The sequence below is a fragment of the Asterias amurensis genome, chromosome 10 (genome assembly GCF_032118995.1).
Source record: "Asterias amurensis chromosome 10, ASM3211899v1".
NCBI lineage: Eukaryota > Metazoa > Echinodermata > Asteroidea > Forcipulatida > Asteriidae > Asterias > Asterias amurensis.
This window is the reverse complement of record NC_092657.1, coordinates 5,430,943-5,451,041: the sequence shown is the minus strand read 5'-3', so window position 1 is coordinate 5,451,041 and position 20,099 is coordinate 5,430,943. Positions and strand designations below refer to the sequence as shown.

At 38.8% G+C, this 20,099-nt stretch overlaps 2 protein-coding genes across 2 annotated transcripts in view; both read right to left on the bottom strand.

Annotated features, from left to right (window-relative positions):
• The window catches only part of LOC139942530 (uncharacterized), a 54,224-nt gene extending 44,204 nt beyond the window's left edge, over positions 1-10,020 (bottom strand). The window contains exon 1 of the mRNA XM_071939352.1: positions 9,882-10,020. The gene's annotated coding sequence lies outside the window, so the exon portion shown is untranslated. The remainder of the gene's footprint in view (positions 1-9,881) is intronic.
• On the bottom strand, positions 1,104-18,468 carry LOC139943438 (inositol-3-phosphate synthase-like). The gene is made up of 13 exons (XM_071940249.1): positions 18,358-18,468; positions 17,809-17,970; positions 13,115-13,244; positions 11,976-12,152; positions 11,256-11,329; positions 10,735-10,986; positions 9,882-10,040; positions 7,457-7,540; positions 6,636-6,716; positions 5,132-5,324; positions 2,458-2,596; positions 1,631-1,684; positions 1,104-1,347 (listed from the first exon to the last, which is right to left on the bottom strand). Exons 1-13 carry the CDS (start codon positions 18,466-18,468, stop codon positions 1,104-1,106), a joined length of 1,860 nt encoding a protein of 619 aa, XP_071796350.1.
• Between the last annotated feature and the right edge of the window lie 1,631 nt (positions 18,469-20,099).

Sequence of the window (20,099 nt, the reverse complement as noted above, 5' to 3'; positions counted from 1 at the left end):
CATATACGTAGGTTACTGTTTCATCATTGGTCCCAGCTAAAAACGAGACTTAACTATAGTCCAAACCTCACATAAGTCCAGACACTTACCAAATTGCATGGCTGTTGGTTCATTTTGTAATATCATTGTATTTATTTAATCTGGTTGTGAAGCGAAGGACTCCCAAAGTTAACAGAATCACATGCTAGCCAAGAACCCAATGGAGAGAAGACAAGGAAGTTACCGTACAGTTTTTGAGATTTGGGAGGAACACCCCAGAAAATTATTCCAGGGAAAACCCAAGCAGTCAGATATGGACTGAAGTACCATTCCACTTCCTCCGGCGGGATTTAACCCAGGGTTCTAGAAGTGAAAGAGCAGCGGAAAGATACTATGCTCAAAACACAATGGACTTTGCACTTACAGCCAAAAGAGACATGCTTTAGAAGTGCCAGAACGCCGTGGTAGGTGACAAAATGAAAGCGAGTCCTCGGCTCAATTTAAAAAGCCTGTAAGCACAAAAACTTGCCGAGCACAAAAAAGCTAGCTTAGGTTTACCAGCCAGAACATCATAGAGTCACCATTGCTGGGACTGGTACCCAGGTCATTTCGTGATTAGCCAAGAAACTTGCTAAGCAGAATTTTATGTATTGCGCTTAGTATTAACTATTGTAAAGAGCGCTATTATATATAAATAAGGTTATTAAAATGTTGATGAAATTAGGCCCTGTTGAGATCTGCTGATCTACATGTAAGTAACATCTAGGAGAAACTGTACAAATTAATAACGCAGAAAGCTTGACAAAAACTAAGTTTTTAATAATTTTGGTTGAGCAAAAAAGACTTGACTGGAGTGGGACTTGAACCTGCAAACTTTGAATTAATGAGCCGGCTGATCTATCTAGCCCTACATAGGTTGGCGGTCTTTCTATTTTATCAATATCTTTGTTTGGAGGGTTCCAATCAGAAACCATTCAACTTATCACACTGCTGATTAGCCAGGGATCACACCCTAGTTTGCGAAACAACCTGGGAAACGATATTAAAAAATCACAATAAAATTTTCATCCATATCTTTAAATATATGTATAAAGAAATATTGTTTATGTTTTTATGGCTTTTTATCATACAACACCATTGCTCACGGAGTTTAAACCATTAGACAAATGCGCATGGCCATTAGTTGCTTCACTAGCTTCCCCATTGGTCAGTTTGTCCGAAACACCTTTGCCATTGGTCATTCCGTTTACGTGCCCGTTCACTTGCTTGTGGCTCGTCCTCGTGTGATGGACCTTCTTCAGTCCAGAGAGGGCGCCACACTTGTGTTCAAGTGTCATGTGACTCTGAGGAGGCAATCCAACGCATGCCCTGAAAAGATAGAAACAGTTTCCTAACTGTGAGTATTGGCAACATTCACCTGATGCAACAAGCCATTTACGAGTTAAATTTGATTAATGTCTGGTACAATGACTTGCTTCATTACAATGCACCCTTTATATTTGAATTCCTTTGACTGTCGAGACGGTTGCTACGTCACGGTAAGGGGCAAGCTTTTGTATAGCAACCTCCAGGAAGAGCAAACCCTGGTGTCATTGTTCCATACACACTAACACTTATTCAGAATTGTGTATGGGTGTTCACCGTCTCTTACACAACGTCTCTTAGCTTGCTCCTAATCACGTTGCGTAGCAACTGTCTCGATAGTCTGAGGAATTCAAATGTAAGCGATGCATAGTAATAAAGCGAGGCATTGTACAAGACAATATTTAAATCTAACTCGCAAATGGCTTATTACCCACCATTTTAGGGACCTAGTCAGAAATAGTCCGGACAACCAGCAAATAACTATCACCTTATTTGAAATGTCAGGGAACAAACCATGGGATAACATCACAGCGTCTGATGTCACATTTATAACAAACAGTAGAGGGTATCTACTGGAAAACAGCAGGGGTGTCTCTATAAGGCTTACTATAAACAACTCATCTACACTTAACATCTTAGTTAAAGGCATTAGACACTATTGGTAACTACTCAAAATAATTGTTGATATAAAAACTTCCTTAGTAACGAGCAATGGAGAGCTGTTGATAATACATGTAACATTGTGAGAAACGGCTCCCACATAGTTTTTGGAAAAAAAATAAATTCCTCCCAAAGTATTTGAATTGATTTTCAGACCTCAGCTGAAGTCTCAGCTGAATTCAAGCATCTGAAAGCACACAACTTGTGCGACAAGGGTATTTTTTTCTAAAGTTTTCATAAGTTTGTTATTTTATGCATACAATTGTTGAGATACCAAGCGAGAAGATCGGTCTTTGACATTTACCAAAAGGTGTCTAGTGCCTTCAACATTGTAATTCTCAAAAGAAAAACAAAATATAATTTATAAAAGTAACGACTGTGGCATATGGTGATGAATAGACAGAAATAAATTGTACCCCTCTAAAAGGTTAATATCAGTAAAATTGGCTGTACCTGAATATATTTTCAATACAGGCGCGCTGTTTGAACAAGGCGTTGATAACTGGCGTTCCATTGGGGACTAACGGAGCCTTACACAGGTAGCTTAAGATGGACAACACAGGATGGAATCTCTGGTACTCATCATCTTCATCTTCAACAAAATAAAAATTTGTATTAGAATAAACAGGATTGGTATTAGAGTAAACAGCATTCATAATTAATTTTAAACTATAATCTTACTGACTAGGCCTATGAAAGTCATACTAGATTAGCATTCTCCCTTCTTTTGGTTCGCTGACTAAATGCCAGGTAGAATATACATGTATATACCAGTGGAACTTTAACTACAAGTCGTTTAGTGTTAAAAAGCATCTCTATTAAACATAAAGCACAGACTAGTTCACAAGCTAGCATGAAGCCCAGGTTATTATCCTGCGAATACATTAAAAAAAGGCGAAAAAGAATTTTGATGTCGTTTTCGCAGCGAATGATTCGCAGGAGTTCAGCACAAGTCAACTGATGGGAATTATTCATTGTGACTTTGTGACATCAAAGTTTGTATCGCACTCGCAGGAAGTATGAGCCATGCTTAAAGGAACACGTTGCCTTGGATCGGACGAGTTGGTCTATAAAAAGTGTTTGAAACCGTTTGTTATGGAATGCATAATGGTTAGAAAGATGTTTTAAAAGTAGAATATAGTGATCCACACAAGTATCACTCAAAATTGCACGGTTTTCGTTTTACGTCGCAGACTAACACGGTCGACCATTGACTTCCATAGATGGCTGACCGTGTTTGTCGACGAGGTAAAACGAAAACCACGCAATTTTGAGGCATATTTGTGTAGATCATTTTATTCTACTTTTACAACGTCTTTCTAACCATACCGATTTTATAACAAACGGTTACAGAACGCTTTTCAAGGACCAACTCAACCGATCCAAGGCAACATGTTCCTTTAATACTAGTGATAATAATAATAATACCAATACTAATAGCGCCTTAGCCATGTAGACATGCTCTAGGGCGCTAACATAGCATAAGTAATCATGGTACTGTAATGGACAAAATAAAAAACAAGAAACTGAAATATAACACTAGTGAAACAAAAGCTAACCAGTCCTGCTGGCTTGTCATTGTAAAAGTTAAAGACAAACCCCTAGGACCTACATGTACTAGAAGAGGATTTTGTTGAAAAATTCCCTCTGAAATAAAGTCATAGGCCTACATGTATTTACTGGAAAAGTTAAGAGCAAACCCTGATATCCATGCATTGATTGGTGATTCCAAACTAATCAATACATGGTAATAATATATAAAAGTATAGGATTTGAGGCATTGCATGGTGAGGTATCAATGTATAGACGATGTGACCTCTGACGTCACACGAAAACCATAACATGATTCGCGCGCATACCGCCGGGCAAAACCTTTGTGTTTTGGCAGCCAGCTAGAAAGTGTACGCAATCATACTATGACTACGCAACTCAGTGCCCGGCGAAACATGACGTATATAGTGTTTTGTCAGCAGAGGGCGGTTTGAATGTAAACATAGGTCACATCGTCTATACAATATATAAAAGACAATACAAGAAAAAGCAAAAACACAAATGGATGGGGGGGGGGTGGTCATATACAGAAGGACTGGCCTGCAATCAAGAATTAGAAAACATGCAGTTATTTTTAACATGGAAAAAGTACATAATAGTCCAGTGGAAGTGTTTAAAAGCACAATCAAATAATAGAAACACATGCACATGAATAAAATAAATGAAAATACAAATTGCAAATTCAGAATAGGTGTTTCAGAGATTTAACACTTTTACATATCGATTCAAGAATGGCAAACAGAGTTAAAAAATATTTTTGGTACATTATCAATGCAAAAAAATACAAGTTAGAATACAAGTATCAACACATTTAAACACAAGTTTTAAACACATTGCGGCTGCAAGCAGCTTGTGCCATTACGCCCAAGGTACATGTACATGTACTCAAAGCGCTTGAACCAACATGTTCTAAAAAGTTTACCATGCATCCCAATTGGATTTAATTTCGTAAATCTACAGAAAAGTCGTGCAGCCGATTTCACAAAACGCTAGGATTAGTCCTATCTCAAGTTAGAATAAGTAACTTGTCCTAACTTAGGATGGGTTCAATGCGTCCTAACTGTATGAATAAGGAACATAACTCGTCTTAAGTCCTAAGATTAATCCTAAGTTACAATGTAGGATGTTAGGAAGAGTTTGGTGAAATCAACGGCTGGTACGTTAACTGTTGTAATACATGTATGCACGAAGTATACTTGCATCTCATTAGTGAACGTGTAGTTGGCACACAATGGTAGTAAAGGAGCTGTGCAATCATGAGAACATCATAACATGGCGAGCCAGTTCCATTTATACTCCGATCTCTAGAACCCATCAAACCAAAATTTTACATGTAACACTTTCAAATCAACCCTGAAGACCCATCTTTTTTCAAAAACATTTCAGCGTTTCAGTAACATTCACTAGACATTGGATTTTTCAATTTTTCTTGATCTTTGCACTGTTGGAGGACAACCAAGGAGGAACGTTTTGATGGAGCAAGTGTCCTGAGCACTTTTTTGTGGATACCTACGCTATAGAAGCAGAATTACTATTATTATTAACAAAAAAAGTCCAATGGGAGGACGACTTTTACCTGTCTTGAAAGAAATCCTCTGGCATATCTCAGCAAGAATCACCAAGTCTAGGATGATTGGTGTCGCTAAGAGAGAGTCTTCACACGTGTTGTGAATGACTAACGTGTTACGCCCTCCCATCATAATCTCTGATGTGTACTCATCTAAGGCACGTTTACTGTCACTGACGTAGGGAACATACTTGATGACAACCTGGCAGAAGATTATAGAACACAACAGTGACAGGACTGGAATTTCATCTTTGATAGGGCAATGTCGTTTTAATTTTGCGAAGGGCACTTCCATTGGAAAATCACCAAGTCAATGGAAAACTTTTGAAGGGGCACCAAGACCAAGAGCAACGGAGGCCATTTTCATTTTAAAAAGGGCACTTACATTGTACATGTATTTTGGAAAAACTTAAAGTTTATGAGGAAACTTTTGAAGTGGCATTCAGGCCAAACCCAGGGCATTGGAGGCCATTGCCCCCTTAGCCTGATTGTTATTCCAGGCCTGCAGTGATAATGGACAGCTCTTCATTTGCAAGAGATCATTGGGATGATCCTTAAAGGAACACGTTGCCTTGGATCGGTCGAGTTGGTCTTTGAAAAGCGTTTGTTATAAAATGCATATGTGTAGAAAGATGCTGTAAAAGTAGAATACAATGATCCACACAAACATGCCTCGAAATTGTAGGTTTTCCTTTTACCTCGTCGACTAACACAGTCGGCCATTTATCATGTCTATGGGAGTCAAATGTTTGACTCCCATAAATGGCCGACCGTGTTAGTTCGCACAGTAAAAGGAAAACCACGCAATTTCGAGGCAAACTTGTGTGGATCATTGTATTCTACTGTTAAAAGATCTTTCTATCCATATGCATTTTATAACAAACGGTTACAAACGCTTTTTATTGACCAACTCGTCCGATCCAAGGCAACGTGTTCCTTTAACCAGTCTTATGCCCTGTATGACACAGTATCACAGTGTGCCAGAATTGAGATACATACATATGCATGTACATATTATACATACAACTAAATGTTTGTAAAGCGCCTTTACTAGTTTGGCTTGTGTTGTCAGACTCAGATATGCTAAGTCCGTTAGTCCTTCTTGAGTTAATGCTTGGGACATTTCTTTTGCTTGAGCCAAAATGACCTTGCATGATTGTTAGCAGGTTGTACATGTATGTATAGACAAAAGAGCCACCAAGCCTGGACTTCCTGCAGGCACAATTTGTACACAGCCTAATGGAAGATAACATAAAGTCTTATATTATTTTATGGAGATTGCACGGTCGCACTTATTGTAAACAAAGGTCACTTGGTCTATAGACCAATCCGACATTACAAAATTGGCGCGCCCTCTATTAAAAAAATTAACAACACAGTGTCTTTGTGCATAATCTAGGCACTGAAGACACCGCAGCAAATGGTGCGCGGTGCTCAACAGTCGCGTGCCCGGTGCGCGCCCTGATTGATGTACAGTCATAATAAAATGATGCACACATGATAGGATACTTACACAATGATCTGGTTTCTTGTTGTCCTTGTACAAGATTGGATTGGACTCTACCATGTCATCCACTACATTGCTCTTGGAGATCTGAAGAGAGTTTTGTAAAACAGTATAACAGAGTTAAAGACACGGGACACTATCGACCCATTTCACCTGACGTCATCATCAGAATATTCTTGGATGCACCATTTTGGTGGTCAATGTCAACATGTGTTATTCAGTGAAGTGCGCATTTTTAGGTGACGCGACGTTTACACGTAAACCTATTAACCACCAACTTGGTGAGTGTGGCATCAGTCGCCGCATGTGACGCGCGTGCAAGGGGTCAATTGGTCATTGTCAAAAACCGGTCTTCCAGTCTTCGGTGTATCTCAACTTACATGACCTATGCATAAAATAACAATCGGTCGTTGAAGTTGCGAGATAATGATGAAAGAAAAGCACCATGGTTACACATAGTTGTGTGCTTTCAGATGCTTGATTTTGAGAACTCAAATTCAAAATCTGAGGTCTCGAAATCAAGTTCGTGGAAAATTACTTCTTTCTCGAAAAGTACTCCATGACTAGGCCCGCAGCATTAAGTCAAAAAAAGTCCTTCAAAAGCAGGTCTCTCTATGAACGTGCAGGCCAAGCCGAGCGATACAGACACACACTGAAACATGTGTAAACCAGATGAACAGATTTGATGAAGGTGTTTATGTATGGCACACATCTTAAAATTTGTGTTCAACCTGTTCAGCTGCAATGGTGACTTGAGTCAATTGTGCACTATACTATGGGGAAAAACAGTTATACAGACGTTACCAGATTTGACTTTATTAACATACCTCTTTTGATCGGAATTGTTGCGGAGCTGAAAGATTCTTGCCATCGTTGTTGCCAAGGTGATTGTAACTCACAATCGATGTTGGCTATAAAATAAAATAAAAAATTATTCCAATAATCATGGCAGTATACTGCATCTTTATTCCCAATGCAAATTAACATTAAATTGTGGACGTACCCACTTCTACCAACATAGGATTTGAACTGCCTCTAGCTACAAGATAAATAAGACAAGTACCACATTAAATGGCTATTCAGCAAGTTATTGAATAGGTGAAAAGATCACATCCAAGTTTACAATACAACCAGTGAAGAGGCAGCTTACAATGTTAATTTTCACACATTACACTTGTACATTACGAGAACAATAATCAATACAAGTCCTTCTACAAGTCAATCCTGCCGCAATGTTTAGAATGTATTACAATTAATAGCATGTAAACGATTGATGAACCTCTTAAAAATTTGTTTAGTTCAGAGCCTCATGCACCACCCAGGCAGCTCAGATAATCAGACACCAAACTTCTACATATTCCAGATACACCCCACTCACGGGGAACCCGATCCTTCTAACACTTTGGCCCATCACTTAGGAGTGAATTCCCTCCCAACTTCTCACAAGTCACTACTTTTACCAGCTAAAAAACTCATCTGAAAACCAACAAGTCACTACTTTTACCTAGCCTAAAAACTAATCTGAAAAGTTACTACTTTTACCTAGCTTAAAAACTTATCTGAAAAGTTACTACTTTTACCTAGCTTAAAAACTTATCTGAAAAGTTACTACTTTTACCAGCTTAAAAACTTATCTGAAAAGTTACTACTTTTACCTAGCTCAAAAACTTATCTGAAAAGTTACTACTTTTACCAGCTTAAAAACTTATCTGAAAAGTTACTACTTTTACCTAGCCTAAAAACTAATCTGAAAAGTTACTACTTTTACATTGTACCTAGCTTAAAAACTTATCTGAAAAGTTACTACTTTTACCTAGCTTAAAAACTTATCTGAAAAGTTACTACTTTTACCAGCTTAAAAATTTATCTGAACAGTTACTTCTTTTACCAGCTTAAAAACTTATCTGAAAAGTCACTACTTTTACCTAGCCTAAAAACTAATCTGAAAAGTTACTACTTTTACCAGCTTAAAAACTTATCTGAAAAGTTACTACTTTTACCAGCTTAAAAACTTATCTGAAAAGTTACTACTTTTACCAGCTTAAAAAACCTATCTGAAAAGTTACTACTTTTACCAGCTTAAAACTTATCTGAAAACTGTTTATTTCATTGTAGGGCCCATTGCTTTTGCATCTCTCCTGCACCAAGAGTGTCTTTGTGCACTACAAACGACCACTGCTGTTTTTGTCCTTATTGTTAATAATAATATTATTAATAATAATAATTATAATGATTATTATGGGATGGCTTTGAGGGGGATACAAGAATATATTGTCATAGCGAGTGCAATATATTCTTGTATCCCCCGAAAAAAGCCATCCAATATTATTATTTGTATTATTTATATCAGGCGGAGGACTTGATCAAAGCAACATTATTTTGGCTCACCTGATTAATTCCTGCTCGAATGCTGTTCAATGACGCTGTCTTGTAGTGCTTGCTGTCTGTTTTTCTGACTTTCACATTAAATTTTGACAAAACACTCGCAAGCGTAAGCTATCTACTCTTTCAAAATTCGTTTGAAGATTGTTTTTTCCGTCAGGTAAGCTCTCAGAACATGTACTGCTTGTTTTGTAGCCTTCAAGGTGTTTTCTGCGTCTTTGTTCTTCAAAAGTTCATCAAAATCTTCATTGGAAACCGAAGCGAATCTCGCGTCGCTAGTAGAAGCAGCCATTGTTGTGGATTATTATCTGCAGCTCCGTTCACTGGTTAACAACAGTGAGCGCGCGCGCTCTTGACTATATGGGAACCAGCGAAACTTGTTAAAATGCTCGGATGGCGCTCTTGACTATATGGGAACCAGCGAAACTTGTTAAAATGCTCGGATGGAGCAATATTGGAGCAATATTGAAGCAATATTGCTGTCTCCGGGAAATTTTACTGACACTATATTGCTGTCATACGGGCACTTTTTACAAAAGCATTTAATACGCTGATATGTTTTTGCCTCTGGAAGCCTGATATAAATAATAATAAATAATATTTACAACTACACCCGGTATGGCCAACGAGCCTTCACAGTCATCAGCGCACCTACATTATGGAACAATCTACCTCTTCACATCCGTCAGGCTTCATCTCTTGAATCCTTCAAAGCCATGTTAAAGACTCATTTACTTCTATGCTAAGCTTAGTTATTATAACTTGTATTTATTAGTAGTTATCGTACAGCGCTTTATAACTTTTGTAAAAGGCGCTCTATAGATATTATTTATTATTATTATTATTACTATTATTAATTCCGAAACTTACCTTGATTCCAGCGCTCACAAGAAAGTCAACCAACACCGACTTGAGTTTGGTCTGTCCTGATTTAAAGTCGTCCCCAGCGATCATCACACCCTTCTGGGTGGCAAGGTCGACCACTCCGGGGACGAACGTGTTCTGGGGAGAGCCGTTGATGTAGGTACACTAGAGATTGAGAGGAAAAAGAGTTGAAGTTAGTTTCGGGAAGGTTTTGTTTACCCGGAAAGTCTCAATCATTGGAATCCGCCATCAATACGGAAAATCCTATGATACAACAGGGTTTACACTTAACCAGTTATCACAAGCAGGGTGTGCATGTACATCATGTTGTCTAGTCTAGTAAAAGCTACAATGGGATAGTAAAACACAGAATTAACAAAACACATTTAGGTAGCTCTTTTAATGGGTGTACTAGCTGCACTATGTATATCCTGGGTATCATTGCACTTAATACATTTAGTGCCCTGGGGTCGATTTCAAAAAGAACTTACACGTAGGGTATTAAAAACTTTAGGCTACTCCTAAGTTAGGCAATAAGACTAGTCTTAGCTCTCTGTGCCAATAATATTAACCATTTATACCCCTGGGTGAAGAGAAGCAATTATAGTAAAGTATCTTGCTCAAGGACACAATGGTCACGACCGGGATTCGAACTCACACTCTGATGACTTAACCACCAGAACTTGAATTTGATGCTCTCAACCCCTCGGGCATGATACCCTGAAACTTTTTTGTTTACGTTCATTATACAAAATACGGGACCAACAGCTTTACGTTTCATCTGAAGGTTAAAGGATGGTTAAGTGTCTTCCTTAAGGACACAAATTTGACTAGAATCAAGACCTGGACTTGAACCCACACTCTGCTGATCACAAACACCAGAGCACGAGTCTAGTGTGCCTGACTGTTCCAGCCACTCCACACCACATTCACTGATCAAAATCAAGAGTCGACTTACTCCTTCCAAGATACTGGCCACTGCAAAGAGTGTAGATGGAGAAATCTCTTCGGTGTTTCTGTTGATTGAGCTCAGGAGTTCCTCGGCATTCATGTTGAGTCCCGTCTCCACAGCACAGAATCTCTCTGTGTTGGCTGTCCAAAGAACAATCACCTGCCAACAAACAAGAAAGTAAAAAATTACAAACTCTCAACCCAGTCATTCTTGCAAAAGCTGAAGAAAAAAAATTGTTTAATAATAATAACAATAATAATAACAAAGAAAAATGTATTAAGCCCAGAAACAATTGCAGAAAGAATCTGCCTCAAGGCGCTGGAAAAGAATAACAATTAAAGTCTGGACCAGAAAAACTGATACAAAGCAAAGTATAATAACTTTTGTTTTGTGTTAAAATTGGCCAAGAAACCCTTAATAAAGCTCACCTTGTCAAGTTTCTTAGCCATTTTAAAATCTCTGATGTCATTCCTGATTGTCTCCAGCAACTCTTGTTTAGTGCCTGGAATAAAACAACATATAATATAATATATGAGCAGCTATACAACGTAGTTGTGCATTGATGTGGTTGTCATTATAACAAGCTTCTAGCCTAATAGAAATGTAACTAAAATAATATGTAACAGCTTCATTTATTTTTTGGGAGGAAGAATGAATAATCCACAAATAACTATGTGTAGTTTAGTGTATTGGAATTAAGTTCTGGTTGCTGGGTCATCAGGGTTTGGGTTTGAATCACGGTCATGACACTTGTGTCCTAGAGCAAAACACTTTAAAACTATATTTGCTTCTCCTTTAATACCCAGGGGTTAATGGGTACCTGTTAGGGCATGGAGGGCAGAGATGGTTCTTGTGATTGATTAGCTTAGTGCAGTACATATTTGGCAGCACTGCTGTATACTCCCAAGGGAGCTGAGATAGTTTAAGGAATGAAATAAATGGCCCAGTGACCAGAGGTATGAATGTTTGAAGTGCAATGATCATTCTTTGGAACTGCGAAATATAAGAGTCAATATTTTTATGATCAGTATTATAAATAATGACTTTTAATGAGTGCAATGGGGTGAATATCTTTATAAGTTGAAAGATGGAATCTTCCTTTCAACAAGGCGACAGAAAAACAAGACGCAGGATAACCTGCCACCCACCTGTAAGCACATTATCTGCTCGATCCTTCTGATTGGCTGCAATGAATGATGGGAAATAGATAGAGGGTCGAGGCTTCAAGTTCTTCATGTAGGGGTTCAGTTTCTGCTGAAGTTCATACTCTAGGACCTGGGCTCTGCTCATGGCATCCGCTAGATTCATTGACGAAATATCCCATCCTGAAACAAAAAATCAAAAGAGGTGAATTCTGTATCGTCGTTTTATTACTGGAATTTAATCTTTGAGAGGGCAAGGGTATTTTCATTCTGCAAAGCGCACTTCCATTTGAAAATCTTAAAGTCTTTGAACAAATGTTTAAGGGGCACCAATGGCCAAGACCTGCCGTCGATGTCACCAAACTCATTTTAACTTTAGGATTAATCTTAAGACTTAGGAGGACTTAAGTTCCGTATCCTTAGATGTTAGGACCCGATGAACCTACATGTATCCTAAGTTACATGTAGGAGGAGTTACTCATCCTAACTCGAGATAGGATTAATCCCAGCGCTTTGCGAAACCAGCTGCAGGACAACAGAGACCAAGGCCTCTGTCATGTCTGTGTAATTTCCAACTTAAGTCACTGATGTGTGATTGTGTTTCGTAAGTAATGTTGTTGTGAATAGTCGTGAGCGACACAACTGGTTCACCAAGCAGGAAGTGGCGCCAATTTTAGAGGTAGTCGTGGCGGCACGACCAACCGAGTAGTTAAATAACGGTGGCCACGACTCAATAAAACAATCAATAGTCACGCCTTCGACAATAGGGGATGACGTGGCTGAGTGGATAAGAGGACCGAACTCAAACTCTGGTGTTTCTGTTCAGCTAAGTGTGGGTTTGAATCCCGGTTGTGACACTTGTGTCCTTGAGCGAGACGCCGTACCATAAGCTTCTATCCACCCAGGGGTAAATGGGTACCTGCACCTGTAAAGGTAGAGTTGGTTCTTGTGATTGATTAGCTTAGTGGGCTACATATTTGGACGCACAGGCTGTATACTCCCCATGGAGCTAGGCTCAGTGACAAGGGGTAATAATGTTAAAGTGCCATGAGCGTCACTGCGTGTTGGACCTGAGCGCTATATACAAGTAAGAAGCCACTATTATTAGTCGCAGTAGCTGCCCAAGTTAAGGGCCTACTGCTTACCATCAAACAAAATCTCTGTTGGTTCAACCATTGGCAGAATGTCCTTAAAGGGGATGTTAACGTCTCCATCTTCGCCCCTGCCAAGTGATAATGTCGATGTCTGTGTCAGTGAGCCGTAGAAATTGGCATGCTGGAAATGGAAGGGGAACAAAAGCACAGATGTGTTAATCGAAGATGCAAGAAAATAAGGGAATAAAAACACCCTTGTTGCTAAAATTTGTGTGCTTTCAGATGTCTTAAAAGGCTTCAGGCCTGGCGTGGATTTCAAAAAAAGTTAAGACTATCTCGAGTCTTATCTCAAATTACAATAGTTAGGACTAGCCTTAAACATGTTAAAGGAATACGTTGCCTTGGATCGGACGAGTTGGTCTATAAAAAGCGTCTGTAACCGTTTTTTATAAAATGCATATGGTTGGAAAGATGTTTTAAAAGTAGAATACAATGATCCACACAAGTTTGCCTCGAAATTGCGTGGTTTTCCTTTTACTTTGCGAACTAACTTTTACTTTGCGAACTAACACGGTCGGCCATTTATGGGAGTCAAAAATTTGACTCCCATAATGGCCGACCGTGTTAGTTGACGAGGTAAAAGGAAAAACCGTGCAATTTCGAGGCATGTTTGTGTGGATCATTGTATTCTACTTTTACAATATCTTTCTACCCACATGCATTTTATAACAAACGGTTACAAATGCTTTTTATAAACCAACTCGACCGATCCAAGGCAACGTGTTCCTTTAACATTTTTTAAAGAGTCCTAGGACTAGTCCTAATGTAGGTTAGGACTTTCTTTGTGAAGTCGACCCCTGGAGTATTTCAATATTTGAGTGAGAAATCACATGTACATTCAGAGGGAGCCATTTCTCACAATGTTTTGTTTCTCCATCACTCATTACCAAGTAAGTTTTTATGCATGCTCGATACTTCACGGAGGCAACAAAGGCGATTGCCTCCGTTGCCCCTTGCCATTGCCTTGGTGCCCTTGAAATGCTTGAGTAGAAATTTACAATTTCCTCATAGGGTGCCCTTTGCCAAAGAGAAAATGAAATGGTGCCTCTGCCCTTTCAAAAACAAAGCATACAGCCCTGCTGCTGACAATAATTTTGAGCGACCAATAGTGTCCAGAGCCTTTAGTGTATCTGTTTTTATTTGAACAAGCACTATAGAGAAGATAACATTGTTATCTGCTATCTGTATATTGTAAATATACTTTGATACTCAACAGAATTTAACAATACCTATCAGCGTCAAAGTCAACATTTGATCATCTTGTTTGTTTTTTAATGATATCATTCCAATTAAAAAACACAAGATTATTTGTCCACAGGCTCAATTTTTTGGGGAAAATTCACAAGAGTGCAAGGCTTGTTACAATGGACCTTTATCGTGGTGCAGCCATCTTGAATTTTCTCCCATAATGGGTTCATAGCTTTGATGTAAAATGACATGACAGTTTGTTGCTGTTTTATCCGCAAGGAGACACTGCAGTCAACTAAAACTTCCACTATTATAAATGTACTTTAATTTTATCTTTCTGGATAGTTGTGCATACTTTCAAGCATTATATTGACAAAAAGTATCCAAGCATGACCCGACCATTGCAAAAATTGCACACTCTACTGGAGACCGGAGCGGAGCCCATCATTCAAACAAATGCAGTCTTTATTAAAATTGTAGCCAAAAGTAAGCCCCCCCCCCAACTATCCCACTCCCACATTTAGTCAATAAATGCAACATGTGTTTTGAATTACATGTTTCACCGTTTATTGACTAAATCGTTAAGAGCAAACAGTTCCATTGCAAATAAATTCAGGCAAATATTTGAAATTGGATTAGTTAAATATTTGGAATGATCAGGAACCATCAGATCAATAACATTGATTGAGAAAGCAGTCAATATCATTTGGAGACATTGAGAAAAACTGTTGGCATTGTGCCTTATGACAAATAATATGAAACTCATCAATTTATTGATTGATTGACGTTGACAGGTCTCTGTTTTAATTGTTCTACATTTGCATATAAATTGATGTACATTTATTGAATTACTACAGTACACGTGTACGCTTCCACAAGATCAATCTAGAAAATTCTGTACAGTGTCTGTATAGTAGATCTCGAGGTGAGTGAATAAAGTTTGTTGTGGGTGGTATGATACAGTCTGACCATTTGCCAAAATGGTGTTGCTGTTTGATGTACAGTGGTATATTGGAATTTTTGTAAAAGACCCGTAGCACAGGCCTGGAATTTCACGTACACCGTACATATGTAGGCCACCCTCCGTTGCCCTGGTCTTCGCCTTGGTTCAAAAGTTTCAAACTTTTTCCCAATGGAAGTGACCTTTTTAAAATGAAAAAGGCCTTGCCCTCTCAAAGATGAAATTTCAGACTTGGTAGCACCATGTGATGGGGAGGTGGGACTTGGTGTTTGTGGGGGGAGGGGGGTCTAAAGAAATTTGGAAAAATGATAATTGCAAGGGGTAAAAACAAGAAGAAGACACATCCTGGAAAATACTGGATCTCAATTGCATAATTCAGATCAAGTACTTTGATTCAAAATACAGTCACCGGTGATGTGGGCAGCTGATCGGGGGCATGATTGCCCGAAATCGCTAATTCTTTTATCAGCATTAGTCAGATCATTAGTCAAACAATCAAAAATTGGTGCTTGACAGTGTATACACTACCCCCCACCCTTGCTTTGTTCTTTTGGATTCTGTGTCATTAAGTTTTATAAATTGTTTTGTGTACTGTTTTCTTTATTGTTGCATCATTATTTGTTTTTTACTTATCAGGGGAGTGATATTTGATCCTTGAACACAATTTGAAAATGTTTATTTTCAGTTTATTGGTCCTTCAACATTGGGGTGAAATTTCCTCGCCAACATGATGCAAGACACACAAATATTTACAAATTTAGTACAAAGTCTGATCTAAAAAATGTTTTCAAGGGAAACTATACGTTTGGTTTATGGAACAGTTTGATTGTTTGAATCCTATAGACCCCATGCAAACAGGGCTGCTGAGCTCATGTGCACGTTTTCGCACAAAAAAATAACAGAGCCCTTTCGTCCAATCATTTGCCTCCTTTCACCCCAGTGAGGGCGCTTTTCATATAAATGAAGATACAGTAAAGCTAACCTGTGGAAACTTGATTTCAAAAAGTGGTCATGTTTCTAAGATTTCAGGAAGTGCTATGTTCACACAGGAGGAATAATCCTGGAATAGACAATTTTGTGGGATAAAACTTTTTCCCTACCCGCATTAATTAAAAACAAAAATGATTCTCAATGTGATTTAATACTATTGAATGCTAATTAATAAACAATCATAACCAAGTTTTTATTGCCATTCAATTTAAAAGTGATTACCAAACGTACAGTTCACCTTCCCTTAAAGGCAGTGGACACTATTGGTAATTGTCAAAGACCAGTCTTCTCTCTTGGTGTATCTTAACATATGCATAAAATAACAAAACTGTGAAAATTTTAGCTCAATTGGTCGTCAAAGTTGCGAGATAATAATGAAAGAATAAACACCCTTGTCACACAAAGTTGTGTGCGTTCAGATGGTTGATTTCGAGACCTCAAATTCTAAATTTGAAGTCTCAAAATCAAATTCGTGGAAAATTACTTCTTTCTCGAAAACTATGTCACTTCAGAGGGAGCTGTTTCTCACAGTGTTTTATACTATAAACCTCTCCCCATTACTCGTCACCAAGTAAGGTTTTATGCAAATAATTATTTTGAGTAATTCCCAATAGTGTCCACTGCCTTTTAAAGAATGTAGATTGTTCACCTATTTGGCACAAATCTGACTGCTTTTCTAAGAGTCATCAACAAAATCAGTAATAAGATAAAAATAGATGTAGAAACTAGAATATCACGAATATCCTCCCTGATCATGTTGTTGCTGCATGTACTTGGGTAAATGCCATACTGATGGGTCTGATAACCTTTGGACTGTGACTTTGGAGGGTACAAAACGGGCAACATTGTTTCCTTTGTTTGTTTTTTGTACATTTTTTCAGCTGATACTATTGTGTCGAAATTTGATAGTGATTTCAAATGAACAACAAATGAATCTACTCGAAAATGTTGATTGTTTCAGGTACTAATAAAGAAAAGGTCATAGATTGGTTTTGTCCTGCTTAAGGCTGAAATGAAAATTTGTAAACAGATGTATACAGTGTCTAGTACTTGCAGAAAATCACCCAAAAACCTGTCAACGTCAGGCGAGGTTTACCAAGGTACACCGGATACCAACCACACATCTGACTACATTGAAGGTCCTGCTTTTTTTTTAAATTCTACTGCCGCGGAGTAGATTTTAGAAACAGGGAGACGATTTAAGTTCTGGAAAGGAATGTCCTGCTTTTTAATTATTACCTTTGTGGAAGGTACACATGTAGGAAATTGGCTGGGACTACTACTTGCTAGTGGTTTAGTGTTGAAAAGCATCCATGAATTTTGGACTAGTGCAAAAGCCGACTGGCCAGGGAAATGAAAAGCTAACTGGTCCTGCTGGCAAGCCTTTGAACAAATTAGGCCATGTCCGAATTAGCGGCTACAGCTACGGCTAGATTTCCGCGTCATTATGCTTGGAAGTATGATCCATACTTATCAACAACACCCTTAGCAACAGCCGTAGTCGTCAATTCGCATAGGGCCTTAAGGTCAGACCATGAACACCTACCTGGATTCCTTCCTTGGTATGCCAGTTCATCTTTTTCTGGTTAGCAATGACAGCCGCAGTAACTGTTGAGCCATTGTTGCCTCCCCATCCAACCAGCATACACCCTAACCTTGGCCTCCGCCTCTCGGTACGAAATTTCACCTGGGTGTTTACGGGAACAACCTACACGACAAGACAAGAAACACGGGAAAGTACTGAGTATACAATGCTTACACACATCAGTGTAAATGCCAAGTCACACTGCAGCGATAACGCAAATGATAACAATAGCGACACAAATAGAACACATCCCACTGGTTGAATTACTCTACACCCTTCAACCTTGTTCGACCAGTCGAGGGCGTGCATTTTTAACGTTCTCGTGTTCGTTCTCCTTATTGCGGCCTGTGTGACCGCGCCTTGAGGGTAAAACTAAACAATATTCTTTATCCCTGATGTTAACTTAAACCGTTGCGGTACTAATACTTGGTTGACCTTGATCGTCTTTAGCACTAGTAGGGAAAAGGTTAACAATTTCTACCATACAAATTTGAAGTTGTCGAAACCCACCTTGATCCTTCCATTGTCCTTGTGCACTCGCGTCGTCTGGTAACTGTAGTCGGACTCGATGAACTCATCTGTGTAGTTGACGAGAGGACTCTCGACAGTGAAGGCTTCCATCCCTAACCACGCTCTCTCCTGCTGCAGAATGACAGCTCTCTCTCTCTCTAAGCTGCAGAATAAAAGCTCTTGACCTCTAGGCTGCAGAATGACAGCTCTCTCTCTCTCTCTAGGCTGCAGAATGACAGCTCTTGACCCCTAGGCTACAAAACGACAGCTCTTGACCCCTAGGCTACAGAATGACAGCTCTCTTTATCTAGGCTGCAGAATGTCTTCAGCTCTCTATCTGGGCAGAATATGAATACAAAAAATTGAAATCAAATTTCTGGCCATTCAAAAATGCTTACAAATGTTTTAAATTTTGTTTCTCTATCAAGTTGTGTGTGGGTGGGGGTCAGGATAACTTTCTGTATTGCGCCACCACTTTTTCACTATCTTTTACAAAAAGGGATATCTCATTGAAGGTAAATTAGACACTGTATTATTTCATATTGAATGAAAAAGTGGTGAAGCCATGTACAAAAAAAGGACTCTTTTCCTGGGGGTCATAAACCGGTCAAGAGAAACAACTGAAAATCCAAATTAATTTTTTAAATGTGGGAGGAAACTCCCCAGGGAGAAATTCATTTTTAAGAAGTTTGCGGAAAACTCCCAACTGGGGAAAACAACACTGTTGTTTTGCTGTTGTTTTGGGCAAGGATACACTGCATCAACAAACAAAAAGAAGACAAAATCCAGGTCCAGCTGGCCAAGAAACTCAAGATCATCGATTTCATTCCCAGTTCAACTAAGCCTACTACATAAGTACTAGTACTACATGTAGTAACTACAAAAGTAAAAGTTGTTTGTGAAACTGAACACCTGCTGAAAGCCCGGAAAAGCTGGATTGTTACTTAATTGTAAACTATGTTGGAGACCTTTGATCTAACATCTGAAACATTTGATTTGAGGTATAATTACAATGTATAAATTAATAAGAACATAACCAGGCAGGAGAGGGATCGATTTCGCCCAAAATGTTTGCATAGCAAATAATCATGGGTATAATCATGTCATTTTTTTTTTTTAAACACATACATAAATGTAGACTATACACTACAGTAAATACAGTAACAGTAACATGTGTACATGGTAGATTTTGCCCTACTGCCAGATACTCTACACTATACTGCCTTTAACTTTAAGTGGTATAAAATATTGAAATTCACGAAAGAAACTTCGTTCATCACGGTGTGGCCAACAAGCTACATGTAAGCTTACGTAGAGGGTTGACCACACGACACAGGTGGGGCTAAAAAATGAAAGGCCTGGGGTCGGTTACTCAGTAGTAGTCCTATAGCTAGAGTATACATTATTAAACACGTATAGCTAGTCCTAGCCCACCTTGTAGAGCTGTATATATGGCTCCGCTTTTAACATCGGTCTCGGATGAGAAGACCGATGTTAAAAGCGGAGCCATTGATTGATGTTAAAAGCGGAGCCATTTACAGCTCAACAAGGTGGGCTAGGCTAGTCCTTTTATAGCTCCATGGTTAGGACGAGTAACTCGTTCTTAGTTGAGCTAAGACTAGTCTTCACTCTTTGTGAAATCCAAACTAGAACACCCTTACCCTAGATAAAAGGGGCTAGTCCCCACAAACCATGGCACAAACTGACATGACTTACAAAACAAGAATGTATAATCACCAAGT